At 40.7% G+C, this 14,977-nt stretch overlaps 1 protein-coding gene across 1 annotated transcript in view; it reads right to left on the reverse strand.

Moving 5' to 3' along the window:
* Nucleotides 1–12,002, reverse strand: part of LOC129522404 (tyrosine-protein phosphatase non-receptor type substrate 1-like) — a 50,211-nt gene extending 38,209 nt beyond the window's left edge. Inside the window, 3 exon segments of the mRNA XM_055344644.1 lie at nt 6,035–6,385; nt 8,235–8,582; nt 11,930–12,002. Of these exon segments, the coding sequence (XP_055200619.1) occupies nt 6,035–6,385; nt 8,235–8,582; nt 11,930–12,002 (772 nt within the window).
* Nucleotides 12,003–14,977: the final 2,975 nt, after the last annotated feature.

Raw genomic sequence — 14,977 nt, forward strand, 5'->3', positions numbered from 1 at the left:
TAGAAAAAAGCATTAAGGATTCACGAGACTTCATGACTGCAGAATTTAGATCCAATCAGGCAGAAATTAAAAATCAATTGAATGAGATGCAATCCAAACTAGAAGTCCTAACGACGAGGGTTAACGATGTGGAAGAACGAGTGAGTGACATAGAAGACAGGTTAATGGCAAAGAGGGAAACTGAGGAAAAAAGAGACAATCAATTAAGGGACCATGAAGACAGATTAAGGGAAATAAACGACAGTCTAAGGAAGAAAAACCTACGTTTAATTGGGGTTCCCGAGGGCGCTGAAAGGGACAGAGGGCCAGAATATGTATTTGAACAAATCCTAGCTGAAAACTTTCCCAATCTGGGAAGGGAAACAGGCATTCAGATCCAGGAAATAGAGAGATTCCCCCCTAAAATCAATAAAAACCGTTCAACACCTCGACATTTAATAGTGAAGCTTGCAAATTCCAAAGATAAAGAGAAGATCCTTAAAGCAGCAAGAGACAAGAAGTCCCTGACTTTCATGGGGAGGAATATTAGGGTAACAGCAGACCTCTCCACAGAGACCTGGCAGGCCAGAAAGGGCTGGCAGGATATATTCAGGGTCCTAAATGAGAAGAACATGCAACCAAGAATACTTTATCCAGCAAGGCTCTCATTCAAAATGGAAGGAGAGATAAAGAGCTTCCAAGACAGGCAGGAACTGAAAGAATATGTGACCTCCAAACCAGCTCTGCAAGAAATTTTAAGGGGGACTCTTAAAACTCCCCTTTAAGAAGAAGTTCAGTGGAACAATCCACAAAAACAAGGACTAAATAGATATCATGATGACACTAAACTCATATCTGTCAATAGTAACTCTGAACGTGAATGGGCTTAGTGACCCCATCAAAAGGCGCAGGGTTTCAGACTGGATAAAAAAGCAGGACCCATCTATTTGCTGTCTACAAGAGACTCATTTTAGACAGAAGGACACCTACAACCTGAAAATAAAAGGTTGGAGAACCATTTACCATTCAAATAGTTCTCAAAATATACCCTAAAAACTATAGAACACTTCTGAAAGAAATTGAGGAAGACACAAAGAGATGGAAAAATATTCCATGCTCATGGATTGGCAGAATTAATATTGTGAAAATGTCAATGTTGCCCAGGGCAATTTACACGTATAAAGCAATCCCTATCAAAATACCATGGACTTTCTTCAGAGACTTAGAAAAAATTATTTTAAGATTTGTGTGTAATCAGAAAAGACCCCAAACAGCCAGGGGAATTTTAAAAAAGAAAACCATATCTGGGGGCATCACAATGCCAGATTTCAGGTTGTACTACAAAGCTGTGTTCATCAAGACAGTGTGGTACTGGCACAAAAACAGACATATAGATCAATGGAACAGAACAGAGAACCCAGAAGTGGACCCTGAACTTTATGCTCAACTAATATACGATAAAGGAGGAAAGACGATCCACTGGAAGAAAGACACTCTCTTCAATAAATGGTGCTGGGAAAATTGGACATCCACATGCAGAAGAATGAAACTGGACCACTCTCTTGCACCATACACAAAGATAAACTCAAAATAGATGAAAGATCTAAATGTGAGACAAGATTCCATCAAAATCCCAGAGGAGAACTCAGGCAACACCCTTTTTGAACTTGGCCACAGTAACCGGAGAAGGACAAACAGTGTATGTTCTCATTCATTTGGGGAATATGAATAATAGTGAAAGGGAATATAAGGGAAGGGAGGAGAAATGTGTGAGAAATATCAGAAAGGGAGACAGAACATAAAGACTTCTAACTCTGGGAAATGAACTAGGGGTGGTGGAGGGGGAGGAGGGCGGGGGGTGGGGGTGAATGGGTGACGGGCACTGAGGGGTACACTTGACGGGATGAGCACTGGGTGTTATTCTGTATGTTGGTAGATTGAACACCAATAAAAATTAATTTATATAAAAAAAAAGACGAGCTGAGATCAACAGTCAGACAGATGTTCAACTCAGTCGAGTGACTTTAGCCACCCAGGTGTCCCCTTTTAAAATCTATTTTAGCCAATCTATATCTTTTTGTTGGGGAGTTTAATCCATTTACATTTAAAGATTTACTAATGGGGAAGGATTTACTGTAGATATTTTGTTAATTGTTTCCTGTATGTCTTGTACCATTCTTACTCTTTCTTTCCTCTCTTACTGCCTTCTTTTGTTTTTTACTGATATTTTTGTAGTGACATGTTTTGATTCCTTTCTCATGTTGCTTTGTCTATATCTATAGGTATTTTCTTTGTGGTTACCATTGCAAAACCCTAAAGTTATAACAGTCCATTTTAAGCTGATAACAACTCAATTTCAGTTGCACACAAAATATTTTAAATTCAAGTTAGTTAACTAATAATAATAGTTTAGTATTAGCTTCAGGAGTAAAATTTAATGATTCGTGACTTATATATAACACTCACTGCTCATCTCAACAAGTGCCCTCCTAAATGCCCACCACCTATTTAGTCCATCCTCCCACCCACTTCCACTCAGCACCCTCAGTTTGTGCTCTATAGTTAAGAGTTTCTTATGGTTTGCTTCCCTCTATATTTTTATCTTATTTTCCCCTCCCTTCCCCTATGTTTCTCTGCTTTGTTTCTTAAATCCCACATATAAGTGAAACTATATGATACTTATCTTTCTCTTACTGATTTCACTTAGCAGAAAACCCTCTAGTTCCACCCTGTTATTACAAATGGCAAGATATCTTTTTGATGGCTGGGTAATATTCTAATATATATCAATCACATCTTCTATATCCATTCATCAGTCAGTGGACATTTGGGCTCTTTCCATAATTTGGCTATTATTGATAATGCTGCTATAAACTTTGGGGGTACATGTGCCCCTTTGGATAAGCATTTTTAATCCTTTGGATAAATACCTAGTAATGCAACTGCTAGATCATGGGGTAGTTCTAACTTTTTGAGGAAACTCTTAACTTTTCCAGAATGGCTGTAACAGTTTGGATTCCCACCAAGAGTGCAAACTGTCTTGGCATCCTTGCCAACATGTTGTTTCCTGAGTTAGTTTTAGCCATTCTGACTGGTGTGAGGTGGTATCTCATTGTGGTTTTGATTTGTATTTCCTTGATGATGAATGATGTTGAGCATTTTTTAATTTGTCTGTTGGCTGTTTGTATGTCTTCTTTGGAGAAATGTCTGTTTATGTCCTCTGCCCATTTCTTAAGGATAATTTGTTTTTTAAGTGTTGATTCTCATGAGTTCTTTATAGATGCTGGATACTAGTCCTTTATCCGATATGTCATTTGCAAATATCTTCTCCCATTCTATTGGTTGCTTTTAGTTTTGTTAATTGTTTCCTTTGCGGTGCAGAAGCTTTTTATCTTAATAAGGTCCCAATAGCTCATTTTTGCCTTTGTTTCCCTTGCCTCCAGAGACGTGTCTAGAAAGAAGTTGCTGCAGCTGAGGACAAAGAGGTTGCTGCCTGTTTTCTCCTTTAGGATTTTGATGGTTTCCTGTCTCACATTTAGTTCCTTCTACCATTTAAAATTTTTCTGTATGGTGTAAGAAAGTGGTCCAGTTTCATTCTTCTGCATGTCACTGTCCAGTCTTCCCAACACCATTTGTTGAAGATACTGTCTTTGTGGGTTTTTTTTTTTTTAGCTATCTCAAATTCTCTAAGCAGCTTGCCTTTCTTCTTCTCAGGAGATCACAATCTTATTCCCCCGGTGTCTTCTTGTGGAACAGCAAAATGTCTGTAGCTGAGCCACTTCAATGGTCTCTGTCACTTCTAAACTGTTCTGCTGTTCCTATTAGTGTTCTGAATGAGAAGACACAGAATCCATACCCTCAGGCATCCCTCAGACAATCCAGATTGTTTGACACATGGTCTGTTCTATTTTCATTCTGAGGGTGGAGCAGATATGGGAAATTTCCTCCTAATGGTGCCACTACACCAGGTTGGGGGTGGTGTACAAGTATACAAACTCTGCAAAAGTTCCCATAACTTTCATTGAAATCCTTTCCTGGTTTTCCATTGGCCTGGTTGCTGCTGCTTCTTAGTTGGTTTCTAGCATTCTTACAAAGGCATTCAAACAATCCACAGATTGTTGTTATTTGGTTGTCTCCATTGGAGAGGGTTTGGAGACTTTGTAGTCTGTCATTTTACTGCTGTCACTACCCTAAATGACTTAAAAAAATTTTCTCACCAGTATCTGGGAGTAGATGCATGGAACTTCTCACACTGTCATACCATCCACATAGGACTATTCCTGTTTTAAACACCAAAGTTTGTGACAAAGTTTGTTACAGCAACCATAGCAAATATACTTAGCTCAATATTTTAAAACTATATGTATATATGCCTTTTATTTATTATGTAGAAATGGTGTAAATCTAATACATTTCTGACTCTTCGGCTTTTAACAGGGAGATTGAACTCTTTCACAATATTTTTCCTCGAAATCATCTTCATGCATATCCACACCTCCAATTCTAACTATAGTCTTCTTATTAGGAAGAAGACAAAGCCATAAACCCCAGGATTATGGGAGTAAGAGATTTGAGTTCTGGTATCCATTGTCTGCATAATTTTAGGCAAGCCCAATCTCTGGATCTAAACTTTCTCCTATGTTACATGAAGGATTGGACCTTGAGATGGACGTAATGTTGTTTTTAGTCTATTGAACATCTATTTCATTGGGTTGATGGATTCCCTACCTAGCTCCTCCTCTCCCTTGTAATAAAGAGTAAATGAAAGGCATAGGAAAGGAAATTTCAAATGATTCCCTGGGACTCTAAGATGAGGTAATGGATATTAACATTTTCTATACTTAATCTCTTCCATTATATGAATAAGATCTATGTGCAGCAAGATAGACAAAGCCAGGCAGAGAGGAATAAAGATGAGAGAATTCCAAAGAGTAAGAGTCTCAGTGGCACTGAGTCCTAAGTCCTAAAGTTCTGCATTGGATGCTTTGAGAAACCTAGAATCCTTCTCAGCTACAGGATCACATTAAACAAATATTTTGGGTTCTTATCCCTTGTAAAGAAAGGTTCTTCACTAATATGTAGAGCATTCTGGAGAGAGCCCAGACCCTTTACCTCTTTCTCCTATTATCTGTATCTCTGAATCGCCTTGAGTCTAAGTTTCCTCATTCATACAAGGACAATCATTCTTATACTCAAGTTGCTATGCAGGTAAATATAATAATATGGGAAAAGTAGATGCTTAGTACACAGTAGATGCCCAACAAATAGTAGTATTGTTGTATCACCAATTTAATCAGTTTTCAAGATGGATATTGTTCAGAGTTCAGAGATTATAACAAAATAGACAAAATAAAAAAGTAAGGCTTTTGGAACAGAAAAAAAATGATTTGAAATAGTACATCAGTGCTCTGTGGATGTGGGAACTTTATCACCTGGCAACCCTTAGGACAGTGCTGACTTTAAGCAAACTGGCTTAACAAGGAGATGTTTTCTCTCCCATTACTGAAGGTCCAGAAGTGGGGTTGGAACCAGGAACAATATTGCCGTGCAATGTTGTCAACCCACATTCTTTACATCTTTGCACTTCACTAGAGTAGATTTTTCCTCAACTTGGTTCCCCTCATGGTCATAAGATGGCTCTCTGGATCACCTGGGGCAAAATGATTGCTTGTTCCTAGCCAATAGGAGAGAGAATTGCATTAGTTTCCCGGATTTCTCTGCAAGTCTGTCCTTTTCATTATGGACACAAATTGGCTTAAGCCAGTCTCTTATTTGAGCTAATCACTAGTAAGGAGTCATGAAATTATCTTAGTTTAGTCTAGCTGTTAGGAGAATATTGGGATGTCAACCAAAATATCCCTCATTACTCAATTGACCTTTCTGAGTCTGTTTCTCCTCATGTTAAACACTTAACTCACAGGTTGCTGAGAGAATGACATATCATATGTTTAATGCACCTACAATAATATTTAGCATTATCTAATAATTCAACAAATGAAGGATTGGTTAACTGAGATGATAGCTCATGATAGGAGGTGGAGGACACAAACTCAACTAGTCACAAACACCTCAGTGCCCGGACCTGACTGGAACTCTCTATCAGGTTTCCCCTCTTTGAACTTCACGCAGTAGTAAGTGCCGGCATCGGCAAGAGAGATATCACTGATGCGGATGGAAAAGTCTGTGTTGCCAGCTTTGGTGATGTGTCCAATTTCTTTTACTCTGGGAAAGAGACCTTCTTTGAAATTGTAGATTAATTCCCGGCTTGGCCCAGATCCCTTGAACCATAAGACAGGTCCTTTTGGGAATGAATCTGGTACACTGCAACTCAAGGTGACTGTCTCTCCAATTGATACAGTCTGTGTCATCTCAGATTGTTGCACCTGGAATATCTCATGTGTGGTTCCTGCAAAGAAATACAAAATCATTTCCCATTTCCCATCCTTTGACCCAGGCAGGACTGAAGAACTTGGATCCAGATCATGGGTAGACTTCATTTAATGACATGTGTGAGCATACACACACTGAATTTAGAGAGGCCTCTGCAGGTGGTGGAAGCTCCTGACCTGACTGAGGGGAGTCAGTACAGTGGATCAGATGTATTTCCTCCCGGGTCCATGTCTCAGCTCTGAACCAAGGGAAGAAGAGGACAGGGAAGGAGAGGGCTGGGATTATGAATTCATGGAGAGACACACTAGTCTCTCCCCTATCTAAATGCCCCAAATCACACAGTGCACTTGGAGATGGGTCCAAGTGCCCTCTGCCAACCTCAGATTGACATTCATCTCTTTTCTGAAGGGTGAGCAGCCACTGAACTTATGGAGATATTAATTCTGAGAGGTGTGGAGAAAGGGTAAGTCATGAGACAGCAAGCCTAAAGAATCGGGAGCCATTTGGGACTACTAAGTTCATGCAGGCAGAGTATGTTTCCTCTGCTTATCTGTCAAGAGGGAAGAGACAGTTTCCTCTTCTCCACAAAAAAAGAGTAGAACCTCAAGGGACCTTGTTAATTTTGGAGGGCCCACAACTGACCCCCAACATTTGCTACCACCAGCATCACTCCCCCATATTAGTCAGGTCCTGGTAATCTCTCTCCTTTCAGGTTGGCAAACCGTCAAAACCACAGATGATGGCTAAGGTGTGGGTTGGAGCAACAAGGGAACTCTGGGAGAAAATGGCAGGTAAGTAAGCTGCCTACACTCTCACATCTCAGCTTGAGGGAAATATGTAAATTTCCCATGGCCATTGGGTGGCATGGAATGTGGCTGGACTTGAAGAGAACATTCCTGGTTTTCCCAGCAGAACAGATGGACACATGATCTCACTGTATTTGATGAAATGAATTCAGAGAGTGGCAAGAACCAGGAAGCACTGGTTGTCCTCAGAGAAGAGGAGGAGAGCAGAGCGGGGGTAGACTAGGGCAGACCAGGGAAAGATCAAATGCCAGAAGAGTGACTCAACCCCTCCAGGACAGCTTTTCCAAACAAGATCTGGGGATGAGTGATATCCGAGATCCCTCTTTCTGGTCTTCTGGCCCCCAGAAACCATAATAGGAGACCACACCCACTCACTGGCTTCCTTTGTGGGGAATGGGGTCCCTGCCTGCATTGTGGTGGCCCTCAGGGACCTGCCACCAGGGCCCATTACATTCCAGTTAGAAATGGGTGAGTGGAATGGTGCAGGCTGGTAGAGGTTCTGCGAACCTGTGGATCCCTTTGTTTTGGCTCAGGAGGTATTATCAAACTTAGGGGAGTACATGTTAAGATTTTGTCCTAAATCTGTGAGATAAGATGTGGCTACAAGGGTTAGTGAATGAAAATTGGTTCTCAGAGCATAAGTTAGAAGAGACTCAATGGATAACTTTCATGCCAGGATTGTCCCCCAGACCTTAGAAAAGCCAGTCAGCCATCTAGGTCTCACTTTTCTCACTTTTTGGATCACCAAGTGCATACCTGTAGTTGCATTTTGTCTATTTGGTGTCTTTTTATGTGAGGGTTCCCCTTGTCATATGTCACTGGTTTGGTGGAGTTGGCTGTCAGGGAAGGGCATGGCCTGTCAACATGGCTTGATTCAATATCAGGCACAGGACTGAAGAATGGTTAATCAGTAGGGCCGTCTGCAGAATCTTAACTTAAAGGTGGTTTGTGATTGAAAGGGAACAGAATCTAGTGTGTATGATGATTTATACATGTTTCAGATTTTTAAAAATTTATTTTTACAAACCAAAGGGATGGAGTTTGTCAGACTATACTCACCATTCACAGACACATAGGTGCCTGGACCTGATACATACGACATGTCAGGGTGGCCTATTGTTAGCTTCACACAGTAATAGGTGCCCACATCTTTGGGTGACACATTATGGATGCGGATGGAATAGTCTGTTTGGTTGAACTCTGTGTCTTCTACTTGGGTTACTCGGGGAAATTGGCTTCCATTGAAATTGTAGATTAATCGTCGTTCTTGCCCATTCTCCCTGAACCACAAGACAGGCCCTGCTGGGGAGTGAGCAGACACGTTGCAGCCCAGTGTTAAGATCTCTCCAGCTCTGACTGAAATTGAACTCTCAGGCTGGGTCACCTGGAACTCTTGATCTGAAGCTCCTGGAAAGAAATTTTGCATCATTTCCCATGTTATTTGTCTTGGCCCAAGATGTTCTGAGGTTCTGGTTCTACATCAACATACATACTCTTTTAGCAACATGTACTCTTGCCAAAATATGAAAATTACAAACTGAGTTGCCATATGGGATGAGAGAAAGGCGACCAACGTACAGAAAGAGGAAAGGTACCTTTCTTCTGCATCACAATAGGAGAATGGCCTGGAGCATAGTAGGTGCTATACAAACAAGGGAACGTGCTGAATAACAAATTATCACAAACTTAGTTTAAGGAAACACATATTATTTCATAGTTCCTGTGGACCAGGAGTTCAGGCACAGTTTAGCTTAGCTGTCATGCACAGAGGGAAGGAAGATGATGTGAAGATGCAGGAAGAAGGCCATTTAGAATCTGAAGATTGTGGTCTGAGGCTACCAGAAGCTAAGAGAGAGGCCTGGAACAGATTCCCCCTCACAGTTTATAGCAGCTTTAGTTATGATTGCCAAATATGAAAGCAACCAAGATGACCTTCAGTAGGTGAATGGATAAATAAATTGTGATACATGCAGATTGTGGAATATTATCCACTGCTAAAGGAAATGAGCTTTCAAGGCCTGCAAAGGTATGAAAGAACTTAAATGCTTATTAATTATCAAAAGGAAAAGCCTGCATACTGCATGATGCTAACTATATGACATTCTGGAAAATGCAAAACTATGGGATGGTAAATATATAAGTGATTGCCAGGGGTTAGGGTGGAAACAGAGGACTTTAGAATGCAGAGGACTTTTAGGGCAGCAAAACTACTCTGTATAATGCTATAAAGGTGGATATCACTATACCTTTGTCCAAACCCATACAAAACCAAGAGTGAACCATAATGTGAACTGTGGACTTTGGATGTTAATGACATATCAGTGTAGGTTAATCATTTGTAATAAATATACCACTGGTGGAGGATATTGATAATGGCAGCAGCTGTGATGTGTGGAGGTGGGGAGTCCTATGGGAAATCTCTGCACCTTCTGCTCAGTTCTGGAGTGAACCTAAAACTGCTTTAAAAAATAAGAAGTCAATATATAAAAGTCATATCATGACCATATCAAAGGTCAACTAGATTTTCTTCTATGATATCTTGTAGGCATTTTATAGTTTTGTGTTTTATATGTGAGTTATTTTTATGAAGGCTGTTAGGTCTGTGTCTAGAATCAATTTTTCTTTTTGCACATAGATTTCCAGACGTCCAATTGCTCCAGCAACATTTGTTGAAAAGACTATATTTGCTCCATTCCTAATGATCAGTTGGCTGTATTTATGTCGGTCTATTTCTGGACTATTCTGTTGCATTGATCTGTCTCTTCTCACACCAATGCCACTGTTTTGATTACTGTGCCTTTCTAGTAAGTCTTGTAGTCAAATGTTGTGAGTCCTCTGACTTTGTTCTTCTCCAACATTGAGTTGGCTATTCTGGATCTTTAACTTCTCCATATAAACTTTAGATTCAGTTAATCAATATTCATCGAATAATTGGCTCATATTGATTGGGATTGTATTTAATCCTTAGATCAAGTTGGGAAGAATGGATATCCTGAAAATATTGAGTCTTCCCATCCATGATATGGGATGTATCTCTATTTAGTTCTTTTTTGATTGCTTCAACCAGTTTTCTAGCTTTCTTTATATAGATCTTTTACACATAATATGAGATTTATACCTATTTCTCTTTTTTGGGGGGTGATGATGTAAATTGTCCTGTGTGTTTTTGGTATATAGAAACACAATTGATTTTTGTGTGTTGATCTTGTATCCTTGCTGAATGTGCTTATTAACTCTAAGAAGGCTTTTTTTTTTTTTTGTAGATTCTTTGGGATTTTCTATGTAGACAATCATGTCATCTGCAAATAAGGAAGTTTTATTTCTCCTTTTCAGTCAGTTTCCTTTCCTTTCCTTTCCTTTCCTTTCCTTTCCTTTCCTTTCCTTTCCTTTCCTTTCCTTTCCTTTCCTTTCCCCTTCTGTCCCTTCCCCTCCATTCCTTTCTTCCTGTCCCTCTCTCCTACAAGTTCCAGAACAGTGCTGAATAAAAGTTTAGAGTAGGGGCATCCTGCCTCAGTCCTTATCTTACAAAAAAAAAATTTAGTCTTTCACCATTAAGTATAATGATAGCTGTAGGAATTTTTGTAGATGTTCTTCATGAAATTGAGGAAGTTCTCCACTATTTCTAGTTTGCTAAGAGTTTGTATTGTGAATGGGTGTTAGATTTGCCAAATGCTTTTTTTCTGCATCAACTGATATGATAATGCCATTTTTCTTCTTTAACTTGTTGATGTGATGGGTTACAGTAATTAATTTTCAAATATTAAAACAGCTTTGCATGCCTGGAATAAATCCTTCTTCGTCATGGTATATAACTTTATACATTGTGAAATTTCACTTGCCAACCTTTTGTTGAGGATTTCTTGCATTTAGATTCATGAGGGATATTGGTCTGTAGTTCTTTTTTATGTACAGTCTATCTGGTTTTGCTATCAAAATAATAATGGCCTCATAAAATAAGTAGGGAAGTGTTTCCTCCTCTTCTATTTTCTGGAAGAGATTTATGAACTTGGTATTAATTCCCATTTAAATATTTGTTAATATTTTACAGTGGGCCTGGGTGTTTCATATATTTTACTCTTTCCTAAAACACCCAAGGTTTCTTCTTCCTTTCTTATATCAGATAAGAGCCTTGGCTTTCTCTTTCATCTGATTTGAACCCCTCCTCTTTCATCTACTCTGGCAATTGGAACTCAAAGCCTCTGCTAAGATGGACCAATAGCCTTGGGGAAGAGATACATTTGTTCAGCTTTTTCAGCAAGCAGGGTTTCAGCAAGCCTGCAGGGTTCAGCTTCCATCACTGACCCAGAGAGACCTCTAGTGACCACTTCCCAGCAATATTCCATGATCACACAAACTTCTGCAAATTTTTAATAGTGACTATCTTAGGGTGGAAACATTGTGGATTCTTTTCTTGCTTCATAATTTCATGTTCTCCAACATGTTTTTCTTTGTTGAGAACTGCACCTGTGTGGTGGTAATACATTTGAAAGGTAGGTTCTTTGTTTCTAGGGGCTAGGAGATGAGAGCTCTCAACCCTTTGACCATTAGGGGTGTCCATTCCCAAACAAAAGGGTCTGGAACAGACTTGGCCATTGGGAAATTTTGTGAGCTGGAAGCCATTCCAATATAGTTCTATAAATTCTGGCTGTGATAGAGAACCTCCCCCCTCCCCAGGAAATTCTAGGGAAACAGATGAGGAGAAAAAGTAAACAAGTATAGGGGTCTCTACCACACATATCTGAGACACAACTCACCTGTGAATCTCAGCAGCAGAGTCAGCAGCAGGGATGGCAGAAGTGGGCAGGTTTGGGAGGCAAGTACAGGCATTGTGGTGGCCTGGTCCTTCTCTGAGTGTTGTTCTAGCAGGTCCCAGGACTCTGTGCTCTGAGGAGAGAAGACACTCCCTGCCTCCATGAGGTCAGAGGAAGGGGATTGTGATGAGAAGAAAGACCGCAGGACTTATCACTTTTTCTTTGAGATTATCAAATGGACAGAGAAGGTGATCACAAGCTACTGATAAGTAGCTGCTAGAAATGATTGGTTTTCTATAGTTAAGAGCATGACATTTATAGGCTTGTGCTCTTTCCTGAGCCTCCTCTCATCTGAGGTCTCTTCACCCTTGCACCTCTGCCAATTTAATTTTTTTTAAGTTTTATTTATTTATGATAGTCAGAGAGAGAGAGAGAGAGAGAGAGGCAGAGACACAGGCAGAGGGAGAAGCAGGCTCCATGCACCGGGAGCCCGATGTGGGATTCGATCCCGGGTCTCCAGGATCGCGCCCTGGGCCAAAGGCAGGCACCAAACCCCTGCGCTACCCAGGGATCACCACCTCTGCCAATTTAGAGGCCCAGAGATATGGTGTGGGAAAGAGATTGGAGCTTAGGAGATGGTGATGATTTGTGTCTTAGAGGATAGAAGGGACTACAGGGAAGGTGGGGCTGGGGGACTACTTTGCAGGATGGAAAGCAATGCACCTAGAAATACATTTGAAAGGTGAGGGCTGCCTCTGCTGTCTATGCTGAGTTGGGGCTAGCTCAGGAGGAAGGAAGTGGAAGGACATAAGAAATGCTCTTGGAAAGAGAGAGAAACCAGAATTTCGGCTTCTTTTTTTCTCACCTCTGCAAAAGACTCTACCCAAGCACAAAGGTTGTGGTGAGACTCTCAGTCCACACTCAGCTGGTGACCCTCTGATGTCCACAAGTCTACTGTCAGGCACTGACTCTAGGGTGATTTTCCTGTTGCTTCCTTGTGATCCCTGCCTCCTCTCAGAGATCAATAGGATGTTAAGGCCAGGAGAGGTGTTACAACAAGAGGAGAGTCCATAGTAAGCCCAAACTGCCTGTAGGAGATGACAAGACTCCTCTCCTCTTGTGATGTCACCATCTTATCACATTGTTCTGGAATGATGAATTTCATGCTGGAAGGCCATCCATGGCCCCTGCTGAGGGCTGGACAGGATCTTTCCTCCAGGTTCCAGCATCCTACCCTTCCACCTCCAGCAGACCTCATACCTTCCATTGGATCCTATACTCTACAGAGCCTGGGATTTTAGTGCCCTGATCAGGAGCACTGGCTTTGCAACCAGATGCAAGTTAGGTTCCAATCCTGAGTCTACTTCTTGATGGCTGACCTATATATCCTTTGTCCTTGAAATTTTCATTTGTATAGCTCAAATATTCAAAACTCGGACATTCTCTTCTCCCCTTATACTCTGTTCAGTGTGTGGCACATCCTCTATCCACTTGGTCAAACTGAGAAGGGGCCCATGTTCTACACCCTCTCTTGTCAAATCATGTCTGCTCTGTACCAGACCCTGTTCATTTTACCTCCTAAATACTTCTTAAGTCTATGTCTCTATGTTCATTGTCATCTCCTGCTAGAATGATAACTAATACTTCTTAATAGGCTATCCTCAAATCTTTTGCCTGCTGTAGATCTACCTTCTACTTCATCCAGAGTGGTCTTTTACAACACAGATCTGAGTGCATTCCTTTTTTCTGTATAAAGAATTCTGTGGATTCTCATTGCTCCTTATATTAAGACTGTTTGCTGTATGATGATATATGGTGTATGGCATATAGTATGTGATTTATTGTATATGGTATGTGGTATATGGTATATGATAGTGTAAACAATTCATCCTTCCATGACTGGCTTGGTCCCCACAGACAAAGGGATCCCAATCTTTTCTGGTACCCACCACAGCCTCTCTTCCACATCAGGTTCCCTGGGAAATAGGGGCTGAGATAAATATTAACAAGCAGGTTATTTTTAAGGAGTACTTCAGGATCCAATGGTAGAGGGGAGCAGAACTGTTTAGAAGAAGTTGAGTTACAATGAAGTCCCAAAGAAAACTTCAGCTGATCTTCCATGGACCTCTGGTGCTAGGATGTTCCTTTAAAGTTGTCCTGAGCTGGGGTGAGAGGGCTGTTCCTTTACGTTTTCATGTTGATGAGCCACTGGATATGGCAAGTTCCCAGACATAACCTTGGGCATAGAGGCTCTTTTCAGGAGGCCATCCCAAAGAGGGCTGACAGCTGAGGGCCATCTCCTGAAGCCTGGTTCATCACAGCATCCACTCTGCAGAGCCCCTTCTACCTCAGTTCCTTGGGCACATGACAGGGATTAACTGCCCCCAGTATCACTGAATTCTACTCCAGAAACTAATATTGCACTGTATGTTAACTAACAAAATTTATTTTTATATTTATTTATTTATCTAACAAAATTTAAATAAGTAAATAAACCTACCCCACTGCACCCAGGAACCCAGAGTTCTCTCGCCTCACTTGGTCTAACCAACTTGCGCTTTACTAGTTGGAAACATTAAGGATGAATATCATGGGGAACTGAGAAACAGTTTCTTCTGGGATCTCTGAGTGCCTGGCTCTGGAGTGAGCTCTGTCAGAGGACAGAGGAAGGAGGAGAAGGGAACCTCAGACTTGTGAAGTGAGTTGAAACCTCAGTATAGAAACACAAATGTCTCGTCACCACATACATCTTTGCATTGTCCCCGAAGGGGGTGTAAGAGGCAGAGATCCAGCTGAGGACAAAATGTTGACATTTTAAAAAATATACTTAATTTTTTGGAACAGTTTTACATTTAGAAAAAAATTGTGACAATAGTACAGAGTTCCAATATACAGCTGCACACAATTTCTCCTCTTATTAGCCTCTTACAGTAATTTGGTGCATCTGTGATAATTAATGAACCCATATTGGTACATTATTATTAACCAAAGGGCATGGTTTATTCAGATTTTGTTGTAGCTTTGGCTGCTATAACAAACATCACAAACTGG

This window comes from Nyctereutes procyonoides, unplaced genomic scaffold, assembly GCF_905146905.1.
Source record: "Nyctereutes procyonoides isolate TBG_1078 unplaced genomic scaffold, NYPRO_anot_genome, whole genome shotgun sequence".
In the NCBI taxonomy this organism is placed as follows: domain Eukaryota; kingdom Metazoa; phylum Chordata; class Mammalia; order Carnivora; family Canidae; genus Nyctereutes; species Nyctereutes procyonoides.